At 41.3% G+C, this 24,003-nt stretch overlaps 2 protein-coding genes across 2 annotated transcripts; one reads left to right on the forward strand and one right to left on the reverse strand.

The window, feature by feature from the left end:
- The first annotated feature begins 798 nt into the window (after positions 1-798).
- Positions 799-8,016, forward strand: mfsd9 (major facilitator superfamily domain containing 9). The gene is made up of 6 exons (XM_040147916.1): positions 799-987; positions 2,682-2,769; positions 3,741-3,784; positions 4,895-5,024; positions 5,887-6,096; positions 6,182-8,016. Exons 1-6 carry the CDS (start codon positions 901-903, stop codon positions 7,042-7,044), a joined length of 1,422 nt encoding a protein of 473 aa, XP_040003850.1. The 5' UTR covers positions 799-900; the 3' UTR covers positions 7,045-8,016.
- A 159-nt stretch (positions 8,017-8,175) lies between these two features.
- Positions 8,176-22,654, reverse strand: slc9a2 (solute carrier family 9 member 2). The gene is made up of 13 exons (XM_040147915.1): positions 22,066-22,654; positions 21,639-21,853; positions 21,288-21,536; positions 18,791-19,041; positions 18,479-18,696; positions 17,214-17,413; positions 16,359-16,448; positions 15,230-15,300; positions 12,885-13,052; positions 12,650-12,755; positions 10,633-10,749; positions 10,274-10,364; positions 8,176-9,273 (listed from the first exon to the last, which is right to left on the reverse strand). Exons 1-13 carry the CDS (start codon positions 22,328-22,330, stop codon positions 8,837-8,839), a joined length of 2,478 nt encoding a protein of 825 aa, XP_040003849.1. The 5' UTR covers positions 22,331-22,654; the 3' UTR covers positions 8,176-8,836.
- Between the last annotated feature and the right edge of the window lie 1,349 nt (positions 22,655-24,003).

The following is a 24,003-nucleotide window of genomic DNA, read 5'->3' on the forward strand; positions in this document are numbered from 1 at the left end:
AGCTGCTGCCATTAAGTTAAAAAAAAAAAAAATAAAATCCTCAAATTCTTTGGAGTGTGTTGTTTGTAATGTTTTGGAGGCCCCAGTTTGTCCAGCAGGTGGTGAAAGAGTAACCACAGGCTCAAATACTCTACAAAGCTGAAAGCCAATTTGAAAAAAAAAGAAAAACACACAAAAAACATCCTGGGAACTTTTTATTAATAGTCTATGTAAGATGTTGCTATAAATAGTAATTAGTTGATGAGAGCGTGTCAAAGAGAAGCATGGATGGTGGGATTAAAAGTTTTTAATTTGTTTGTTTGCTTTGTATTTATGTGTTTAGCACATTCATCTTTATCATGGTAGTTCCCTTTTTGCCACACATGTATTAAAACTATGTTTTTGTTTTTTCGTTTGTTTTGTTTTGTATTGCTTTATTCAACAGCTGGACGTACAGTGTCAGTTATACAAGAATAAGAAAGTGGCGATAACATATGTGGCAATAAAATATCAAAAACACCGATACGATAAAAACATTCGTTGTTTGAGAAAAATCCCTTCATCTGTTTATGAATAAGAAATTTCCGATTCGGGTTTGTGACGTCGCTGGACGAGACCATCCGTCAGAGCAGCCGCGGGGGAGTCAGACGGGACAACAGGAAAATTCAGCACCTGAGGAGTCAACCATGACTCGTACGGTCAGCATTATCGCAAGACGTAGATTTTCTGCTCGCTTTTAATACACGCCACCTCTTGCACCTGCCGCCATCTCTGCAGGTGGCGAAAACCCGGCAGTCCATCGCCGCCCCCTGCCTCCGAGACCCCCGCCGCGACGAGGACGCGTTTCTCCGTGCGGCTCGTTCGCAGTGGAGCGGATGAGCTCTTCCGCTTCGGCTGCAGCCGTGCTGTCACAGCGGGAGGATGAACAACCAGAAATGTAGCACTTTACACCAGAAACCGAGAGGACGGACGAGGATCATACAGTGTATCTATGTGGTGGGCTTCATGGTGAGTAGCTCGTTTCGGCTGGATGAGGGAGCTGCGCAGTGTCGTGAAGTCATGCTTTCATAACTCCAAGGTGTGATGTAAAAAAACAAAAAAAAAAACAAAACACATTTCACAACCGCTGCGGGCGTTCAGAGGTGTGCTTCGTGTTTAAACAATACCAAAACTGCAGGGTGTTATGCTCTGAAATAAAGAAATTGAGCTTGAGAAAGAAAGTCAAATTAAAATAATAAAATAAGAAAGTAAAACAAATAATAGAAAACGTTTTAAAACATGCAAATAACATTAGTTGCGAATAGGAGGAGGGCAATTCGTCCTCAAAAACATGAGTATATTAATGTAATTTTCAAAACATTTTCATTGTTTGTAAAAGGCAAAGAGAATTAGGAGGGAAGCTCGATTCAGTTAAATTAAGGGAGGTTGCAAAAATAGTCTGTTGGCCATGGAATTTTCAGGGTAAAAATGTATCACATACATGTAAATTCAGAAGCAAACGAATTTAAATTGTATTAAATACAAATTTCCGAGCTCTTTATTTCAGCTCTACTTATCTTTCCCCAGAATTTGTTCATGTCTTCAGCAGTAAAATCTAAAATGTTATAGTCAGTAGTGCAATACAATGCACTTTAACTTAAATCTTACCCGTACATTGACCCCTAATACTTGCCATACTCACCTGCAGGGTTTGTAACTCGTGTACGTCTTAAAAAGTGTACAGTTTATCACTTGAAGAGCTACAATTCTATAAAATTGTTTATCGATTATAAAACTGTATATAACACTGGGTATTAGAAAAATTTGGACAACAAATACCAAGTACTAACTCAGCATAGAGGATTATTGACTCCACAGATGCATCAAAAATACCCTCTGGCCACTTAGAGTAAACATCAATTATTGTTATTTAAAGTTCACATTCATTTGGTGTGCCTGCGTATTTTTCAATATGTCACCCAAAATTGATCAGGTGGTTACCTACCAAATAAGGGAGATGTTAAAGAACAAGGCAGGTTGTTTTGACACCTCCGAGTGTATTGAGGGTCGCCTCTTCAAAGCATCACTGTCAGTAAAATATGTTGCAGGGAAGACTGATACTTACTTGAATTTAAGGACGTGCTTGAACCCCATGCTAAAAGTTTTCGTATTTAATCTAAAAGGGATTTTTGCTATTTGTAAGGATGGTGAGAATCCAAATATGCATGCCGTTTTTAAGAGCTGACCTGCAGTCATTTTTCAGAGAACTAACTTTACATTTCAGCCTGCATAGCTGGCTAAATGAACGCCTAATTGAAGGTGGCTAAAAGAACCCAGGCAGCTCCCATTTTTGGCACAGGGCACAGACAGATACTGCTGGGACAGTAATGCTACTGAAGGTTAAAAAATTAGTGTAATAGGTACTGGTAGAAACCTATACAAATTGCTGTGTGACTTCAATAAGGAGTTTGGCACGAGTTGCTCTGATCTCAGCAATGCAGTTAAACAGAATGAACGATGACTTTGTGTGGCTGCTGCAACTGTCCCCAAACTCTCTGTGATGAATACTGGACACTGGCTTTACGCTGTTTGTTTGATTTACACGATTCCTTCTGTTCAGGGGTTTCTGGTGTGATTAAAATCCCGATAATGATAAAAGCTTGGTGCATCTGGTCTCAGCCCTGCTCCTCATTCTTGCTCACTCACCTTCTTGCTTTCTTCAGGACTTGTTTGGGGTGAGCATGATCATCCCACTGCTGAGCCATCACGTGAAAGCTCTTGGAGCCAGTCCCACTGTGGCCGGTATAGTAGGTAAGGTGTGTCCATTACACAGAGTAATTTCTTTAACTTGTATAGTAGCAGATGTGAGCTCTGAAAAGTCTTTAAGCCGAATAATTATCTGATTTCCAGAGTTAAGACAGACAGAGAGGCAATTAATCATCACTTTTTAAGGGGACGTCATGAGGACACATAACAGCTAGCAAAACATTTGCAATAATAAAGCACCACAAATTGTCTAAATATTTCCATCAGCAAATATTAGTCCTTAAACGATAAGTCATGAATCAATTAACCAGCTTAATACAGAAATGCTGCAAGTTGCAAAGAACAAAGCAGAACTGAGTTCTGTGTGGTAAAAGGGCTGTTGTGCTTTGTGTTTTCTTAATTTGCTTGTGTTTTTGTCTATTTGCATGTGTTTTCTCAAGTTGCAGTGTGTTGAGCTCTCAGGGCCACTGTGCTTGTACAGTTGGTGGGATCAAACGAGAAATTTGAATGTGTCACTTTGCACTCTAGGAAATAGTGATTCATATTTTGCACCATTTTCTGTCATTTTACAATGTAAATGATTTATAAACTTGTAGGAAAATGATGGACAGATAAATTGATGATATAAAATAGTAATATGATGCAGCCCTAGTAGATTTAATGTTGAAAAGGAATGTGCTCCCAAGCTATAGTTAGGTTTGACTTATTGTATACTGTGTGTGTGTGTGTGTGTGTGTGTGTGTGTGTGTGTGTGTGTGTGTGTGTGTGTGTGTGTGTGTAATAAGCAACGATGTCCCATTCTCCTCTGCTGTAACTGGAGTCATTTTTCCTGTTGCACATCACTTGGATGATGTTGAACTTAGACAGTTAAGTCTTAACGGTATAAAAGTGTCTTGTACTGTTAACAGATTGAAATAGCATAGTCGCTTTTGGCTCAGTTGATGTGAACACACATGATGTCTGCTCTGTGCTTTATATTACAAACATGAATTAAAACAAATATGAAACTGTTGCAGGGTCTACATATGGGATCTTACAGCTCTTCTCAAGCACAATAGTTGTAAGTATTGACTTGGTTTCCCGCTGAAAAAACCTCGAGCTCCGTCTCTGTCTCTAACCCTCCATTCAGTCTCTCCTGCTTGACAAGGCGTGCTCACAGTTAGTGGCAAAAATGGTTGCATTCCATGTCATCTCTGGTATTTCATGAAAACAATAAACACTGGCCGTTTTAAGTTGATTGTGGTCACACAATACATCCAGTCTTTGCATATTCACACACGCAAGCTGCTCCTAGTTAGCTGCGGATCCACACCAATAGTCTCTTTTCACACAGAAATTAATTATTCACCCTTTGACACCTCTGGACAATGGGCAGACCTAACTTTGAGGATGGTATGATGAAATATCAAAGCCTCAGTGATTCAAACTCTTGAGAAATTACTCAAAAATTGCACAGTACTCTACAGTGAGCATGGCATCTGATCCTCAGCTTTCCACATCCCTCTCCTGCCGCCCACAGCTCCTGAATTTGGTTTAATTCCCAGGGGTCATGCGACAAATTAAACAGATAAGGAGTCATCTGCTGATTCCCGTGTGCAGACCGGTTGAATCCTGATAAATGTAGGGATACGTGAACAACTGGGTCTCTATAATAATCCCCCCGGCTACATCCAGAACACAGTGAACTCAATTGGACCTAATTTCATAATTTCATCAGATCGTTATGTGTGTCTTTGTGCGTGTGTGCGTGTGTGTGTGTGTGTGTGTGCGTGTGTGTCTGTGTGTGTGAGTGTGAGGCTTGTGTAACAGCCTGGGCTGCTTGGTTAAGAGGAAATGGAGGGGTTGAGTGTTTTTGCTTCATGTTTTTCATCTTTCACACAAACATCCACATAGTTTCAAAGCAAAGTCAGACTCAAAAAACAATTCAGCATTCCTGGTATCAAAGGCCAGGCTGGGATTTTTCTCGGTTCTTCTCATTTGTTGGGGTTTGTCATCAATCTCAGATCAGTGCATTGCAAGGGAATTTAAGCATCATGTCACCTGCCCAGAGGTTTCATAGGACTGTAGAAATATCCATAATCTCTTCTCTGAATATCTTCTAGAGGATGAAAAATTTGGCTCATTTTCTGTTGCCGGTTGTGTGTTTTTTTTCTGTGTTTGTGTTCGGCAGGGCAGCTGGAGTGATGTGGTGGGACGGAGGTACTCTCTGCTGACCTGTCTGCTGCTGAGTGCTCTAGGCTATGGCCTGCTGGGGATGTCCACCAGCATTGCTTTGTTTGTCCTTGCACGGATACCTGTGGGTAAGTTGGACCACTGTCCAAAAATATGTGGCGACGTCAAAGCCCATAAAAAGGTGCAGAAATTCAAATAAACCGACAAACAAACAAGACTGACAAAGGATATTTCAGATTAAACATGTAACTATTATATTTATTACTAGTTGTATGAGTCTTTATTATTATGGTTTCCATTAAACATATAGCAATTTAGTCCTTAAAGTCCCCTTAAGGTCCATTTAGCTGCTTCAGTTTCAGGGTGTTGGTGTTGTGCATGCTGGCTCACTGTTACACTGAGCCATCGTTTATGATATTAGTAACGTTTGTGGTTATTCTACTATGATAGGGTCAAAATGTCCACTGTGAAAAAGGCCTCAATGATGTGATTACATATGTTGTTGGGGTTTTTTTTTTTATTCAAAAAAGCACAAAATATTATCAAAAATTGCTTAACAGCGTGTGCAGCATAGAGTATTTTTGCAAAACAGAAAAAAATTACTCGGTATTTACTCTGTTATCTTCCCTTTTTTCTTTTCTCTCCACTGACTGCAAGGATCAATTCATTGTTTATTTGGTGATCCCATTAACTTGTAATGATGTTTTTGGTTAAAAAAACACCAACCTCCTTATTTTCAACTTGGGGAAATCTTCACCTTCAGGTACAAGCAAAGAAGTGGAGAGAATTACTGGGTGAAGCTTTTTGTTTTTCTGCTCCTGGGTAAAATGTAATTGTGACTGGTTGTGTGAGAATTCTTATCAAAAACACAAAATTGTCCTCAGCATTTTTCTTTATAAATTGCACTGTGCTGCCACCTTTATCCTAAGGGCAGGTGAGACTGGACAGAAAATCAGTCGGTTACTTATGCCCACCTCTTCTCTGTCTCAGGGCTGTTCAAGCACTCCCTGTCAATCTGCAGAGCGCTACTGTCTGACCTGGTGTCTGAGTCAGAGCGCCCCCTGGTGATGGGACACTTTAATGCCGCCTCCAGCGTTGGCTTCATCCTGGGCCCTGTGGTGGGTGGCTACCTCACAGAGCATGAAGGCGGATTTTATACTTCTTCCTTTACTTGTGCAGCCATCTTCCTCATTAATGCAGGTGGGTTGACAATGGAGGGAAATAACTGATATAATAGAGCCTGTATTTGAAATATTCATCTAACATAGTGTGTTTATCATTCCAGGAATGGTGTGGATGCTACCATGGAGCGAGACGCTAGTTCCCCGTAATGATACTAACTCCAGCAACGACACAAGTAAACGTTGTCATGACAACCACTGTAGTAAGTCTGTACACAATGGTTCTCATGCAAATAGACACGACAGATTGCTGGCAGTAGGCACTGAACCAGGCTCCAGAGCTGCAGGGAAGCACCAAGGCGGTCTCAGGTGGAGGGAGGTCTCTCTGCTCCAGCCTGCCTGGAGACAGCTGTCGTCAGTGGGCTCCAAGATCCACATGGTAGCCTCCTCTGACATGTGGGACCTCTTTCTGGTGCGTCTTTTGATGGCCATAGCTATCATGCTTTACTACAGTAACTTCTCTCTGGCCATGGAGGAGCGTTTCTCACTTAAACCAAAGATGACAGGTTATCTGATCAGCTACAGCAGCACCTTAGGGGCCCTGGCTGGGTTCCTGGTGGGGCCAGTCACACAGCTCTATAAGAATAATATGCCTGCTCTGCTGCTTCACTCCACAGTGCTCACCTGTTCACTTATTTTCCTCTATGCTGCTGCGCCCAGCGTCTGGCAGGTGCTTCTCACCTCCACCTTCTTTGCAATTTCCACTACCATTGGACGGACATGTATCACAGACCTAGAGCTGCAGAGGGGAGGGGTCCAGGCCAGCGGGACTCTGATTGGTGCCGGGCAGTCAGTTACAGCTGTGGGTCGCGTCCTGGCTCCCCTCCTTTCTGGTCTGGCTCAGGAGTTCAGCCCTTGTGGTCCCCCTAGTCTGGGAGTGGTCCTTGCTCTAGCAGCTGTAGGGTTACTGCTCATCAGGATCCCCGAATGGGACGGGAGAGGAATGACAAAAACAGCCAAACTCTGAAACTCTGAGCACCTGAATGAATTTAAAATTATGACAAGCAATGCACATCCACCACCCAGAGAAGTGCTCTTATTTGTAGGCAGCCAGGTGTGAAGGACTCACAGTGGGAAGAATGTGTCCCACTCGAGCATGTTTCTTGACAAGCTGCCTTTTTGCGGACAAATTTGTGGGTCAAAAAGGCTCGTCGCCACCAGCATCGCAGTCCTTCTTTGGGAGAAAGGATTTCAAAATTCAAGAGCAGCGCTGAGGTGAAGTCGGGGCTGAAACATGTAATCTGCTTCCCCCTTTCCTGAAGTTTGATCAGACAGAAACATATGGGGCCTGTATTGGTACATATTGTGACAGCTTGATTGAAAACAGTGTACACTTTAATTTTTAATATAATTCTCTAACCACTACATTGTCCAAATTCCCTTAAGTATGTAGCACTGCTGATGACACACTACACACCTGAAGAACTTCTACTGCTCCACCAAAATACAAGAAGAGGAAGGTGATACTCTGTTCATATTCCAGGCAGTTATACTTCAGACATTCATAAATAAGTGGGGAAACTGGACCTGCCTGACCACAAGGTAGATCTTATTGTTCTACTTTTGGAGGAGCCAAGTTGGTTTACACATTTTTACCTCAATACCAGGTGTTTCTCCTAATGCACTGCATCAGAAATAGTTCCTATGGTGGTATTTGAGCAAATGTTTGCTCTAGTTCTTGACTGTTGAATTTTAGTTAGTGAGATTTGTTAATTTATCTTAGGATATGTTTAAATGGACATTTAAAGAAGTGATTTGTTATGATTTGTTTTGTAAAGTCAATTGAATTCGGGCATCACTTTCGTTTCAAAACCTAAATACTAACTGGTTAAGAAGGAAAATAGTGTAAATGTATGTTAAGAAGTCACTGAATCCTTGAAGTACATATCAGATTCATGCCAAAAAGTCACAAGGAATAAACAACGTTTTGTATATTTGAGTCTTTGGTGTTGTGACTTGTATATGAAACGGTAAAGTCACTGCTGCAGTGTAAACATTCAACTACGTCACACACATTGTACACACTTCCAATCTGCTCTTCCCTGGATGGTGCCTTTAGTGTCACATTTCTTAAGGGATATTTATGGTTTAATCAGAATGCTTGAAAACTGCTTTCTGCAGCTTAGAAAATTTATTACATGAACAGACAACGATAACGAAGTGAACCTGGATTTGTGGGATCCATTAGCATAGCAGACATATGAAATGCCCCCAGTTACTCCCAAGTGTACTTTGTACTGCACAGCAATAGTTCCTCATGTTCAACTAAAATGGCCTAGTTACAAATTTTGTATCCCCAATCATACAGCTGTTACAACAGGCAATAAAAATACAAAAAAATACTATATTTACATGTAAATAGCAAAGAAATAACTAGCCACAATAAAACACTTTAACTTGCATCGCCTTTAAATATTTAAAAATTCTACGGGAAGATAAGTATTTAAAATCACATTAATGTGTTGAAATATCTACACAGACAAAAATTGGCAGAATGACTCACTGTTAACAGTTCATACACAGTTCCTCCTCTATAGTGCACTGTGCTTCTGATGTGCATGAGACCTCTGACCTCTGTCCATTTTGGCTCATGTTGAAGGTTGGTTCAACTGTTAAGAAATGGATGGATCTCCACTGTCATTTTACTCAACCTTTACATGGTATGAATAAACAGTTATAATTAGAGGCCCTGGAGCTGCTTGAGATCCCAAGACTCAGTCTTTTGCAGTCCAGCTGCTGCTGAAAGCCCAGGAACACTTTTACATCTTCTTCGGGTTCCACTGAGGCCGCCTGAGCAGAGGGTTTTGTGTCACGTTGTCTCTGGGTTCAGCAGCCCAGGCTGGAGATGGAGACGAAGTCTGCTGCTGCTGCTGCTCCTCCTCCTCCTCCTCCTCCTCCTCCTGATGATGCACATTTCTAAAGTTATCAGCTGATCTGTTGTCATTGTCAGTAGATGAGCTGAAGTGACGGCGAGGAGCAGGCACACGATCACTGTAGGAGGAGTTTGTTCTGGACATGCCATGCCCCATCCTGCCACTCTCACCCCCGCCTTCATTCAGAACATCGACAGAGGGTACTTCTTTTAGGGTATCTAGCCTCCGTAGCGGCATCATGGCTCTGGAGGAGGAGCGTGCTGGCTGGCCAAACCTAGAGCGTCTTGAGGGGTACGCCACCTCGGACATGGTTTCCTGATCATCTGGGACAGGTGGAGAAAAGAGAAAAGTCATTTTTAAAAGTTGAGGTATATGTACTGAATCATGCCATCACACCACATTATATTTTAATACAGCTGCATAAAAGCTACACCTATTAATCTCACTGACCCATCGGTGGCCCAGTCATAAACTCATGCTGCGCAACCAAATATTTTTCAAACCCACATCATTTAATTTGACGTTCAAGTGGACATCGGAAACCTTCCAATGAGGACAAATATGTCAGGCTGAATGTGGGGGAAAATGCATGCAAAATGATTCACAGGACATCTACAACGTTACAATTGTTGGCATTCTGCGGACGTCTGTGTTTGGCTATGAGCTAAACCAAAGTACTGGACAAATTAAAATCTTGACCTGATGGTGCCACCACAGGGAGTCAAGGGGAATCATCAAAAGTGAAAATGGACTTCTCTACTAAATTTCATGGCAATCCATCTAATAGCTGTTGAGAAATTTCAGTCTTAACCACAAATATGAATTATCATGGTGGCGCTAGAGGAAAAGTCACTGGATCAACAAGGTCATTAAGCTCCATCCCATGAGTTTCATGAAGATTAGTACAAATTTTCATGGCAATCCATCCCCCACAGCTGTTGAGATAATTCAGGTGGCAGACTGACTGACCAACACTTCCATCCCAAGAGCCACGCCACTAAAACCATTGTCTCTTAGGTTTGAATACTTCACTCTGACTAAAAATTATAAACTACAGCCTCAGTGAAGATCTGGAACAATATGATATTGCAAATAAACACCTGAGCAAGTTCCACTCACTGAAAAGGGCTATGAAATATAGTCAAAAGATGGGGAAAAAGCTACAAGTGAACCTTGAATTTGAAATATTTTATCAGAAAGTCTACAGTATTTAATATTGCCGTACAGTTTTGAATAAGGTGTTTCCCAACTTAAATCTATTTGAAGACAAATAAATGGGGAAAACTAGATGTTAAGGGTTTAAAGTTGGTTTAAGAAGCTTACCTGCACAGCTTAGTCTCTTAGGTGGAAATAATTTTGAGTCCAGACTCTTCCCAGCAGGAAGAGAGAAGTACTTATAAGATCTGGGCACCACCTTAGAATAACATGAGAATGAAACAGCAGAGTGGAGAAGAAGAATGGCAAGAGAGAAAAAGGAGAATAATGAACAAGGAATGGGATAAAGACAGTGAACCTCGTGTTTGATTTGGAATACTTAAATCTCAACGTAGTCAAGAGATAATTAACCTGCTTCTTTTGAGGTTCAGTTCCACTCTCATTTACCTAATTTTAACCAAAAGGCTGTGAAGCCTGTAGCAAGACTCAGCTCAACATCAGCCCTAGTTACAGAGCTTTTTGCTTACCGATGTCTGGAAGCTGCCGGGTCGGAGGCTGCGGCGGATGCTGGCATGGCGTCTGATCAGTATCTCTTTGGTGTGGCTGTCGTTGGGCAGGGCATGCTTGCTCGTGTATGCCACCGTCTGAATAAAGAAAACACAAAAAGGCGTAAAGAACAACATTACACACAAAACATCACACGGCAGACGTAGACTGCTGATGAACACTTCCAGATCGAAGACTGCACTGTTGGTCATTCTTTAATAAATTCACACATGAGCCTACAAGCGGCAACAATGCTTTAACCTAAGGTCAGCAACATCCTGACAGGTGACGATAAAGGTTGAGACAAATACAGTTGAGATGCTTTGAGAGGAGACCGCATTCTTTAGAGCTCGGATTACTCAACAAAAACTGGCCACACCTGTTTCAGGCGCAAGGGTTCGCGTCTGTGTCTGGACTTTACGAGCTGCCACACTAAACTCTTCTAGGCAGTGTAGCAATTACTATCAACATAGTTCTTTCTGTCCCGCACCTATAAGTTGGACCAAAAACAAACATAACCACCTTTTAAAAACACTATAAGGTAGCCATTGTTCTTTAGAGAAAGGTTTCATGCCAACGAAATGCTCCTGTCTATTTCACAGAAGGTCAAAATGGTCAGAGAAAAGGAAACTATTTAAAATTCTGTTTGGTTAAGATCACAATTCTGCATTTTTAACTAGTACAGTGTAAAAACAAACAAGTTAATAACTCTAATGCGATTGGATTTTTAAAAAAAGGCACAACTGAGCAGTTTTTCTCATGAACTTTCAAAAGCAGCTCATGTAAAAACAAATAACATCACAGATAGAAGTGAAGTTTGTGTGAAAGAACTGTAAATATGCGAAGAGCAGAGGGGTGACTTGAAAAGAGGGTCTATTAAGATAATCAGACAATTCGTCTACCCAAGAACAGAAGCACATGCTCTCTATTTGTCTACACATCAAAGCGTCTCTCAGAGCCTCTCCAAAGGGTGATGTCACTAATGGAAAATTACTGCCGGCCACAGTCTGTGGCGATGCAAAACAGCACCAAGTTTCAGTGTTTGGAGGAATCACACCCGCGTGAGGTAAGCATCACCAAAAACCTATGGTGGGCCCAGTTCTGTTCTTTGTTAAATAAGGAGGAAAGTTATGCTTTACTGATTACAGACAGATTTATCTGACAAACTAGGATAACAGGATTTTATGTGAAAAAAAAAAAAAAAAAAGGTCATGTGCGCTTGTCTTTTGAAACTCCTACTTCCTTTCCTAAAACCAACGGAAAGCCGATTTGGACATAGAGCTGCACGTGGATTCTTTTTACAAGCTGGAAAAATTTTGAGCTTTGCAGAAGACAATGCACATGTGAGACTGGGATGCTGATGTTGTTCAATCCGGGCAGAAGAAGCAAGAGTTCAAATTTCACACAACTGTATGTACTGTCAGCAGCTGAACGTTTACTACAACAACAGCTAAAAAGAAGACCTATTATGATTGTTGTTTGCTGCGTAGTGGTCACCAACGGAAGAAGTGCTAAGATCTGTCATTTACCAATACATAAATCTAAAAATACTCCATTACAAGTTAAGTCCTGCGTTCATAATCCTACTAAAGTAAAAGTACCACAGCAAAATGGCCCATGACTCCAGCCTAGGAGTCGGCCCCTCTAAAGCGTCACAATCTGATAAATCTGACATGGCGTGAGATGATTAATGGGGTATAGAAGAAGAGAGATATTAAAGTTCTCAACAAGTTCCACAAATATTTGTATTCATTTTTTGGGCTTTTCAAAAAAACTTTACTTTTTTATGAAATATTGGATAATTTGAAAATCTTTGACCTCTAACGTGGAACTGCTAATAACTCACTGACATCTGACTCTTGCAGTACTTGAGTAAATGTGCTTAGTCACTTTCCACCGTTGTGGTGCATGGAAGAAGAAAAAAGAAAGAAAAAAAAAGAAGCAGAATGGTGTTCACGCTTCTCGCACACTATCCTCCTGCAAGATTTTTCATCTCACCCGTTGCCTGATCTTGTACATGTTCTTGGACAGGATTTCATGCATGTTCTTCAGGTCAGTAGCCAGGAACTTCTTCTTAGGTTTAGCAGAGTTTTTCTTCTCCTCACTAAAAATCACGCAAAAAACGGATATTAAAAACACATATTAAGAGAAAATATCCGATATATCTGAACAGACAAATAAGGAGGTGGTGTGATAGTCAGAGCAACAAAGAGACGTGATGAAGGTTTCATACTAGAGAGAGACGATGGACGGAGCGGCACTGATGTCTCCCGACACAGTGTCCAGGATCTCCATGGCATTCTGCAGCTCTAGCTTCTTGTACAATGCCACAATACTGGACTCAGCCCGGCTGTCTCGGATCAGGATCCTACGCAGGATTCGATTGTTGAATTTCATAAACCTGAAATGAGATTAAAAAAGAATGTACTGATTAGGTTTGTGTGAAACAGAGGTATGTGTGAAGGCCCTGTTTCAGGGACATCCTATGACATCCTAAAAACTCCTCAGGCAGGTACAGTGCAAACAGGAAATATTAGGGGAGGGATCCTGTACCTCAGCAAATTGTTTTTAAATTGAAATAATAAATAATTTGAATTATTGTCAACAGATCCCCGGAAAAGAGTAAAACCAGCAACATGTTTGTCCATCTCCCAATGCTTTGACTTCCCTCTGGCATTCAGCCCCACTCCCATTTATTCATCATGAAGACGTAAATGTGCAAAAACTGGCCACAAACATATAGTTTCACTGTAGTTTTTGGGATTTTGTGAGATTTGTTGACTGCAAGAAAGACAAAAATGTGTCCAGACTTATCCTTTAAAGTGCTGACCCTTTAGTGGACAGAAAGTAACTGTTCACGTTAAAGTCATCACATGTTCAATATCTGATTGCAAATACTGTATATTTCTTCAAGTGCAACTTTTGTATTTATTTATTTCAGCTTCCTTGTGACTATTTTTGTCCCAGTATACAGTATTACAATTACTATTTATGTTGCTGTATATTTAGTACCTTTTATTTGTTTTTTTCATGCTTCATTTTGCGTATAGTAGAAGTGTATATAAGGTTCTAGTTTTTAAAAGTTACTTATCTACACTACATAGATAAGTAGAATTCAAAGAGGGATCTGAACCTAAGACACTTCGATTTCTCTGCATAGGATCAATTAATTTTGTTTTAATTTTTTTTGCAGTTGCTGACTGGCCGAAATCTCTGGCCCACGTCCATGGTAGTTCTTATCGGCACCCCTAGTTTGCTTCACGTGGCCAAGATCATTCTACTCTTTAGCTATTTGTAAGCTTAGGATCATTGTCCCGCTGAACGTCCATTCTAAATGCAATATTCCACAGTACAAAGCCAAAACAAATATTTCTGACTGCTCTGTATGTTATACACATGTTCACGTCATGTTTTGACTACTTGAATCAAACTTAAAATCTATCATCTGAGGTTTGAGGAACCAGTCTCAAGAGACAGGCATGCAGAGCGCGTCAACAAAGCCGTGAAGAGAAGAAGGAACACCGGAGAGAAAAAAAAGAGGCATGGAATAAAGGGAGAAGTGAAAGAAGTAGAATAAAGAAGTAAGGTGTCTGCTGTCCCCTATAAAACATCTATGGTTTCTAAATGTACAATTTATAAATATACAATGTTTTTAATTTTCAATAACATTTGTATATGGACATACTATAGTATAACCCACAACATTGTATGTTCACAATAAAACTAAACATGTGTAACATGTATGACTCCATTTTAGGGGGGGTTGAACGCTGTTGAGGAATCTACTTTGACGGTATAATACTACAAAATTATAATTGTAAAGAAGAAAAATATAGATTCGTTGATGGAATTTACTTACCCCTAAGTAAATAATCCAACTGACTGGACTTATGACATACAATAGGTTAACAACAGCTATATTTCATTTGAAATAAATGTCCGTTGTTTTTATAATACCCACAGAAACAGGACTAAAATCAAATAAGTCCCACAAATCCCACAGCATTGTACAAAATTAATGTCTGAACAAGTACATAAAAAGGTTAATTGTATTAACCTTTGTATTAATTGTATTTTACCAACAAATGAAAGTTGCTGCAGTTACCTATGCATCAAATCATGTACCTGGAAACTGGTGGGCATGTAAATGAGTCAGAAAAGGCAATGAGGAACTAAGGAAAACATATCAGAGCTTTAGGAAGAAAAACATCAGTGCCGCCGATGATGGCGGAAGCTGAACACGACACCCAAGTCTGATTAGCTGTAAACATTCCCACAGAGTGCCAGCGTGAACAATGGCATTGTCAAACAAAACCACAAAGAGGGAAGCTGACAGCAGGTAAACTAAAACTGCCACCTCTCCTCCAGTTTCACTGCTGATTCTCTCTCTGTAGTTTTATTAGCATGAAGCACTTAAGCAGTGAGTAGTTTATGATGAAGTGAGTAATGTGTACATATTGCAGGCTACCCATGACTGTGAGTAACCCATATCTGCTCACTGACTGACAACAGATTACATTGTGATGGCTAAATTTGCGTGAGGAGAATGAGCAGGCAGGAGAAGAGAAAAGTTCTTACTTGTCCTTCCAGTAGAAGTGGCTCCACTGTCCACACAGGTCCTCTATGCCCGCTATGGTGTGTTCCATGAGCTGAGAGCAGAGTGAGAGCTGTTAACATTGTCTGTCATAAATATACAGTTAGGTCCATAAGTATTTGGACAGTGACACAATTTTTGTAATTTGCCTCTGTACACCACCACAATGCATTTGAAAAGAAGCCGTTAAGATGTGATTGAAGTGTTGACCTTCAGCTTTAATTCATGGGGTTTAATAAAAATATCACATGAACTGTTTAGGAATTACAGCCATTTTTATACATAGTCCCTCATTTTCAGAGGCTCAAAAGTCATTGGACAAATCAATGGACAAACATTAATTTTAAATATAAGGATTATTTTTAATATCTGGATCAAAACCCTTTGCAGTCAATGACTACCTGAAGTCTGGAACCCATGGACATCACTAAATGCTGCGTTTCCTCCCTTGAGATGCTTTGTCAGGCCTTTACTGCAGCTGCCTTCAGTTGCTGATTGTTTGAGTGTTTCTGCCCTCACTTTTGTCTTCAGTACGTTTTTCTTCACCAAGGAAATAATTCTGTGATCATCCACTGTAGTTGTCTTCTGTGGTCTTCCAGGTCTTTTGGTGTTGCTGAGGTCGCAAGTGAATTCCTTCTTTTTAAGAATGTACCAGATTGTTGATTTGGTCACTCCTAAAGTTTCTGCCATCTGTATGATAGGTTTGTTTTGTTTTTTTTACCCTAATTATTGCATCCTTCATTTGAATCAACACCCCTGTGGATCGCATATTGAGAGTTCCCATGAACAGCTACCAAATGCAAATTCAACACTTAGATAAAAGGTCTGGAGTTGATTCCATTTCATTCGTAATGAAATAACGAGGGAACAGGCCACACTTGGCCATGAGGCTGATCAGCTGTCAAATGTCCAATTACTTTTCAGCCTCTGAAAACAAGGGACTATTTATAAAAATGCCTATAATTCCTAACCAGTTAATGTGATATTTTTATTAAACCCCATGAATTAAAGCTGAAGGCAAAATTATGAAAATTGTGTTAAAGTCCAAATATTTATGGCCTTAACTGTACATACTGTCTACTACATGTACATTAATCACAAACTGTGTCATACCCTGCAGTGGATCTCTGCGTTGATGGTGTCAAGATTGCGGTTGGTTCTGCGGACATTGATGAACTCAATCAGAGGTCGGATACTGATGCCCTGTGGAGAAGAGAAAAAAAGACTGCAGAATCAGCAGAACCCAAAAAACACATTAGAGCACTTAAAATCCCAACTGACTGTCAAAAGACTGGGCATCATCAAGATTGTTTCACTTCAGCTACCCTCACTTTAATGGCCTGAGTTGGTGGAATTTGTTTTTAATCACATTATGGAGAAAAAAAAACCCACTCATTACACAATGTGAGCAGCAAAACATACAGGCAGACATAACATTTTAATCAATAAATACAACTCACAATATTCCTAAGTGGACAGTGAAGAGCTACATGTGTCACAATGCAAGATGCAAAGAATATAAATTAAAAGCTGGGATTCAGAGTCCTTATTGCAGCAGCAAAAAGCTGTTCTGCTGTTAACTCAGTTGTTTTGGTGGACAAAGATCTGTTTGATGTCATTGTGACAACTCTGACTGGCCTGACGTTGTGCTGGAATGCAAGAGCAAAAACCTCACAATTTACTATATAATGAAATCAATTCTGATCTGGAGTTAAAATCATGTGGTGTGTTCGGAGCTTAAAAGAAAACCGTGACACAGGCGACCAGTCTGTTTCAAGACTACTGTTTCTCTCTGACAGAGACTCAGAGACGGCTTTATATGCAGACTTCAATGTCAGCTTTTTCTATTTTATTCTATTACTGATAAAAAAAAAAAAACACCAACATCATACTGACATAAGACAAATTATTCCCTCACAAGCACCAGTGCAAAATGTTTTGAAAACAAACACACAGACGCTCTCTTACCTGAAGAAACACAGTGAAGAGGATAATGGCAATGGTGGCCGTGACAAAGAGCTGCTTGCGACCGATGTCATCGGGGAGAGTGAAGGCCAAGGCAAATGAAACTGCACCTCGCAGACCACCGTAGGCCAGACCAAATTGATCTTTCAAGTTGAATGGGATGGTGCGGAAAGGGTTAATGATCTGGGTCAGCACCAAGACACCTGGGAGGGAAGGACAGAAAAAAGTAAAGACGTTTTTTGCATAATTTGTATTGCTAGCAAGTTTAAAGCTGCACTAGTCAATTTTTTTTTTTTATTAACAATAGATCAAATCCCTATGTGTAATGTGAAAGGAGTCACTCGTAATAACGAGCCCACAAAGAGTTCTCTCCAGATTCTGCAGTTCCTCTCAGCTCTACCAAGCTTTGTAGAATCTTTCAGCTCCATATTTTGGTTTTATGGCCCACAACTTTACCATCTCGGTCAGTAGCTGTTTTTAGCGAAAAAAAAAAAAAGCTCTGAAAAACGCAAACAGAGACCAAAACAGAGCTAGACAGGGCTTAACATTTATCGGCTACGTTCCAGCTACCATAGACAGTGATATTATTTCAGTGTTGTGTTTACAGCTTCCTCTGCTGCCCCAATTGGTAAAAAAAACAAACAAACAAAAAAAAAAACGCTTACTGCAGCTTTAAAGAGTAACTCTACAGTTACTTTTACAGTTATTCAGAAGGACAGTTTTGCTGTGGTTCAAAGTTTCAAGTCTGTTTGACCTGTTGACCACACCCAGCTTCAGTGATGCGTGTGGTTGGAGGGGTGCTTTGGTGCACTGGTAACCATGCCAAACAGTGATGTCATAGGGTCTTGGAGTACACCTGTACATCCCTACAGCGAGGTGAGAAGTTAAACCGCTGGAGGTCAGCTGAAACAACATGCCTTGTGGAACTTTCTTGTAAACAAAAGTAATGCTTACATTTAGTGTTACAGACAAACTGAATTCAGCAGAATTCATTTTCTTCTAGTAGTCTTTTACTTCCCTGTCTTTTTTCAGCCCCTTGCTATGTTTGTTGGTGCATTACCGCCACCAACTGTGTATCAGTGGAGCAGCATGAAACCAGTGGAAGGATGTGAATCATACCGTTCAAGTGTTTCTATGTGTGCACGACACAAACAAATCAGGGACCCGCTCCTGAGAACATTGCTTCATAGCACTACAAGGTAGACAGAAGCAGTCAAACAAAAACCTGACCTCTAACATGACACGGATACCCCCTGCCCTCTGCTTACCCAGACCTCTCCATACAAAGGCAAACAGCAGTGTGGACAGGATGTAGCCCCAGTTCCACTCGTGTTCTGTTGTTATTGTGACCACCCCGAGAAAGAAGAAGATGAGGGTCTCAGAGATGGAGCCAAGCATCTTGACCACGTGGCGAATGGTTGTGCAGGAACGCTGGGAAACATTTTCCTCCACGTAGTATTTCATGGTGAGGGCACAGGTAACAATGCTGCAGAAAAAAAACATACACAGAGCTGTTATTTTGCTATACTCCTGCAGCATTGAAAATATCTAAACCTGTAAATATTTTAAAATCTACTCACGCCATGATGGATGAGATAGCGAAGAGCTCGGCCACCAGATAGGCCAGGTAGCTGTACATGAATATGAAGAGCGGCTCGATTTCTCTGACCTTGGAGGTGAATCTCGTGGTGAAGGCGGCCACGAAGCCAAACAGAATGCCAAAGCCCATCCCGCCGAGCCCGACCACGAAGAACCTCGCCACCCCCAGGAAAACATCCACTGGCTCCACCACTGGCATGTTCGCCACAAAGCTGAACATGTTGTACAACACCTGAACACATGTACACACACACATGCAGTCACACACTCTTACATGCACAGCTTTGAATGCGTGCACATGTGCAAACAGCCCTCGCATCCTAGTCAGAGGTCATGGGTGGTGTCAGGGGCTGTGGCCTCTAATAACACTGTTCCAGATAAGAGTGATTTATTGAAATATTTACTCTGCACTGTTTGCAATTTGATAATCTCTTTTCACCAAGCACGGTGAATGACTCATAGAAAGGGAGCATTTGGCAGAACAACTGGCTTTGTTCCTTTTCCTGCTGTTCCGCGTATACGATGAATGCAGTCAGCTTTTTCCTTCAATCTTAAAGTTGCGTTCATGGTGATGTTTCTGGTTGAATACAGTATATCTGACTGCACACATCCGCTAACATTTCATTTTTCAATACATTCAAAGAAAGCAAGAAAGTTGTAGACACTGGAAATTATGGGAAAGAGTAAGGTATAGACCGGACACAATTCACTGAGCACACAGGCACTCTAGTATATTTTGAGTCAATCTCTCATACATCACCCTGCTGCTGTAAGTACTCACTAGTGCACTAAATCTGCAGCTTAAAGTAGTCCAACAGTAAATGCACTATTTTCTCCTGTTTGAGTGACATCTAAAACTACAGTGCCCAGTGAGCTAAAAACTACAGTGCCCAGCTGTAAAAGCAAGAAATTGTTTTTACCTTTTTTAAAATATGAAAGTTTATATATGTGTGATTTGTTTTTAAAGATTTTTGGTCTTTTCATGGGAATGGCTGAAAATAACAAAAATATAGAATACCACCATCTCGGTCGCAATTTTATTGTGAAATTTGATCTGGTTCAAGATAGGGTCTTCATGTTTACTAGCAAACAGCTATTGCCAATTGCCATTATGCTGGAAAAAAATTTCCTAGCAACAGTCGTGATAAATAGCCCTAAATAAGTATAATTACTTTGAAAAAGACTAATTGAAGAGAGACGTTGCTGCTGTGAGACAAGCTTGTCAAACGCTCTGGCAAAGAAGGAGAACAGGAAACTGATTGGTCCAGTGCTAGGAACAGAGCTAGAGCTAGAAACACTAGTGTTCCTAGCTAGATCTAGCTAGAGCTAGGAACACTGGCCAAGTGAAACAGTGTGACCCCACTCTTTAATAATACAATTTCTACTGGGCCCATACACCTGTCACCACCTTTCACCTCACTGGCGGCAGCATTGCTCTTGGTAAATCAGAAGTGTTTGTTCCTTTGTCAAATACTACATCATGTTTGGTGCACTTCTTTAACACAAAGACCTGTGTAAAGGCCAAGCGTGGGCTTTCCCAGTGTCCTGGGTAGATGTTTGTCTTCACTTCCTGCATCGGCCCTGCTACTGTCTACTAAATAAACAAAAGGGTCACCGCACCAAAGCTAAGAGCAGGTTTTGAGTGTGAGCTTCAGTCAAATTTCTGATGACAGTGTGTGTGTGTGTGTGTGTGTGTGTGTGTGTGTGTTAACTCCTCCCATATAACCACATGAAACACTGACTTCAGAAACAGGTTTGGCAGCATCTAAGGCAACAGTCTCCTAAAGGTACATGGCCCTGGACTGTGGTATCTCTGACAACATTCCCCTTACTTCCATTTTTGAATCATTTATCTGTCCGCCAATCTCACCCGTGCACAGACTTTTCCCTCCCGCACAATCTCTTCTCATAGTATATACTAACCCAGAAACGAGAGCGAACAAATTGTACAGTATCTTGCGAAACCTGAGCCAAGCCTTTAGAGTATGGAGGAATTGAATAGCTTCAGACAAGACAATAGTCAATTTGCTGCTTCATGTGTTAGCAGTACTGAAATTACAGGTCCCAAACTGGTTCTTCAATGGTGGGTGGGGTTAAAATTGTCTCACTAAAAAAAAACTACATGTGTGTGATTGTGACGTATGAGCAAAATGTCGACCTTAGACCTAGTTAAAACACCCAGATTAGACATACACTAGGCTCCTTTTGGGGACTGATATAGATCAGGAATTTTGTTTTTTTTTTTGTTGTTTGTTTTTTTTGTCATGGACACATTGAGAACAGTTTGTCATGGTATCTTGCTCATTGTACCGCAGGTTTCCATAACAAGCAAGTAGCCCTGAGGTGTCCAAAGCAGGCCTCTTTGTTGCAGCAAGTCTCAGCTCAGTGTAAAGGGCACTCTAAGCACAAAACTGTCTTAAAATCCCACTAATCTGCACAAATTCAAAATTTTCGTCGTCTCTGCCCGAGCCAACTCACCACAGTGACAGCGTCATTGAAGAGGCATTCCCCAAACACCACAATATAGAGCTGCTCGTTCACAGACACATCCTCAAACACGCTCAGCACAGCCACGGGGTCCACGGCCGAGATGATGGTGGCAAACAACAGGTTCTCCTGGAGGTTGATGTCCTGCACACCAAAAGCCTCAATCTGGCATATGGCAAACAGAGACATGCCTATACCGATGCTGTTCCACAGAGTCCCCACCACTGCAAACCACAATACCTGCACACACACACACACACACAAGGAAAATGTCATGTTGTCTCTGTGTGAGAAAAAGAAGTTGAGTCTGTTTTAAGAGACAGTGACTGATGTGTAACAGACCGTGCCAATGTTCTCAAAGAAAGGCCTGGTGGGCATGAAGTAGCCCGAGTCGAGGACAATCGGCGGCAGCATGTAGAGGAAGAAGACATTGCTGGAGAGCACAGCGGGGGGCTTCTCATGGACAGAGTGCATGATGCCACCCACGATCAGACCAATGCTGATCAGAAGGCACGACTCCGGCACCCAGATGGTGATCTTGTGGTACACATGGAAACCTGAGAAAACAGACCAAAGTTAGTTAGTCCGAAAACAGGAGCAGGGCTGACGAGGAGGAAGCGCTCTTTGCCTGCAAGGAGCTCACCTGCATCCTCTCTGAAAGGGTCACTGAAAACTTAAAATAAACCAAAATAACCACCTAGATTTGGATCTTAACCTATCTCCGTGCCAATAAAAATCCCCTTTTTGAGGATATGTTGCTGTTACTTACCAATCTTTGCGAATGAGGCCAGCAGAACCCAAAGAGTGATCTCAAAGGGTATTTGTATTCTTGGATAATCCATTGTAAAGACTGGTAAATTTGCCTTTCCTGCGTCGGGGTAAGCCTGGGGGACACCATCGGGCTTAACTGGGGGCACAATCGTGACACTGCCGGTCGGTTTGGGAGGGATTTCTCCTCTGGAGCCATGTAGAAGACTTAAAAGTGAGAAGGTAATAAATAAAACTCCTCTCCGTGTGGTAATGCTCAAATCCATTTTGAACAATCCCCACACAGCAAGCCCAACTAATGTGAATATCCACGTCGTTGAGATTCAATCACTCCATCCAATTTCAAAATCGAAGAAAAAAAGAAAAGAAAGCAGATGAGGCGAGAACAAACTCTGTTCCTCCTCTAAGATCTGACAAGTTTCATTTTCTCGCACGTCCTCAACAGTGATGCCTTCGCTCGACTTTTCTTCCGAGCTTCCTCCACGGTTGTGCGGTCGTAGCGAGTCTCCTTCAAACTGCGAAACAACACACCTGTGGTTTACCTGCCGCGCGTGTCCACGAGTTCCGATACGGGCTGGGCGCGGCCCCGAGCGCCGCTCTGATTGGGTGACACCTGAAGGCGCTGTTAAAGGGTGGGACGCGGTGCTGCTGCCGGTCGTTGAGGGCCCCACTCTTTGGTTTCGGCGACGCCAGTTTCAGCTTTCAGTTGCAATACAAACAGTGTCCCTGATTTATCTAAAGTGGTCCGGGAATTAGGCTAAAGGCCTCAAACGTTAACGGGTTCCTACCCGTGGAAAGTCAAACATTATGAGACACAGCATTGTGAGATTAGTTTGAGGTGGATGCGTGGGGCAGGATACAGCCAGGGAGTCGGGCTCCAGGATGTCGCCGCGCTGCGCCCCCATCGCACCTGGATGCACACTGGGAGTAGAAACCGCAGTTCGCTGCAGGTGGTCAGAGATGGGCGGCCTCCGCGGGTTCAGGTCTCACCCGGACCTGTTTCAGAACAGAAAACAAAACTGCTGAGAAATAGAACGTGTTTGCAAAAGGAGTCTCCCAGAAACCAAACACCGCCAGAAAATTAAGATACGAACTTTTATACAAAATATCGGACGTCAAAGAAATAATTTGCTCATTCTGGACCCAACTCCTCCTTAAACGCACTAAGTAACTTCGAGTGTGTGGCCAGATTTATAATGATAATTATAATAAAAATAAAATGTATTTGTGGCTGTGAGTATTGTACACATTTTCAAAGTTTCCCATAATGTAAGATATTATATAAGATGTTGACTGAGTATCCCATGATTCAGTCAAGCTGCTGTCAACTTTTCAGTAACACTTGGAAAGTAACCAAACTTTCTCTCGTAATTTTTAACCTGTTATTTCATACTTTGGACATAATTGTGAATTTTGAAAGTCGAAATGTTGACTTGGTATTTCAACATTCTGACTTGCAATGAGTTTTTTTATTATTATTTTTATTTCTTACCTCTCCTTAACAAATTGGACTTATCTTATAATGTTGACTTAGTATATTATTAGTATTAATATTAATATCTGTATTAGAATTGTGATTAGTATTAGCAGTAGTTATATTATGATTTAGTGATTTAGTGTTGTGATTTCGTATCACAAAATTTGGATTTAGGGACTCCCCTTGACTTACTATAGAAACAACTGCAATAACCCCCCCCCCCCACACACACACACTGTCTCAAAATGATATATTTATGACAATCAGCAAATTGTGGACAGTATAGACCTTCTCTCTATGTTGGAGTGAAGAGCTGCTCAAGACAAAATTATTGTGACTTACAGTGAGTGTTTATTATTATTATTATGATCATTCTTAACTTTTTCATCCTCATTCCTGGCGGAAACGTGCTTCCGTGGTCCTCGAGGGACCCGGACGTCTCTGATTTACTGGTGGTCCATG

This window comes from Xiphias gladius, chromosome 16 (assembly GCF_016859285.1).
Source record: "Xiphias gladius isolate SHS-SW01 ecotype Sanya breed wild chromosome 16, ASM1685928v1, whole genome shotgun sequence".
NCBI lineage: Eukaryota > Metazoa > Chordata > Actinopteri > Istiophoriformes > Xiphiidae > Xiphias > Xiphias gladius.

Bases quoted from the DNA above. Each gene is read 5' to 3' on its own strand.
- mfsd9 (XM_040147916.1), top strand. From the start codon at position 901: ATGAACAACCAGAAATGTAGCACTTTACACCAGAAACCGAGAGGACGG. The intron at 3,785-4,894 runs GTAAGTATTGAC...TGTGTTCGGCAG, and splicing joins TCTTCTCAAGCACAATAGTT to GGCAGCTGGAGTGATGTGGT. The intron at 6,097-6,181 runs GTGGGTTGACAA...TTATCATTCCAG, and splicing joins CATCTTCCTCATTAATGCAG to GAATGGTGTGGATGCTACCA.
- slc9a2 (XM_040147915.1), bottom strand. From the start codon at position 22,330: ATGGATTTGAGCATTACCACACGGAGAGGAGTTTTATTTATTACCTTC. The intron at 21,854-22,065 runs GTAAGTAACAGC...CTGTTTTCTCAG, and splicing joins GGCCTCATTCGCAAAGATTG to GTTTCCATGTGTACCACAAG. The intron at 16,449-17,213 runs GTAAGAGAGCGT...TCTTCTCCACAG, and splicing joins TCTTCACTGTGTTTCTTCAG to GGCATCAGTATCCGACCTCT.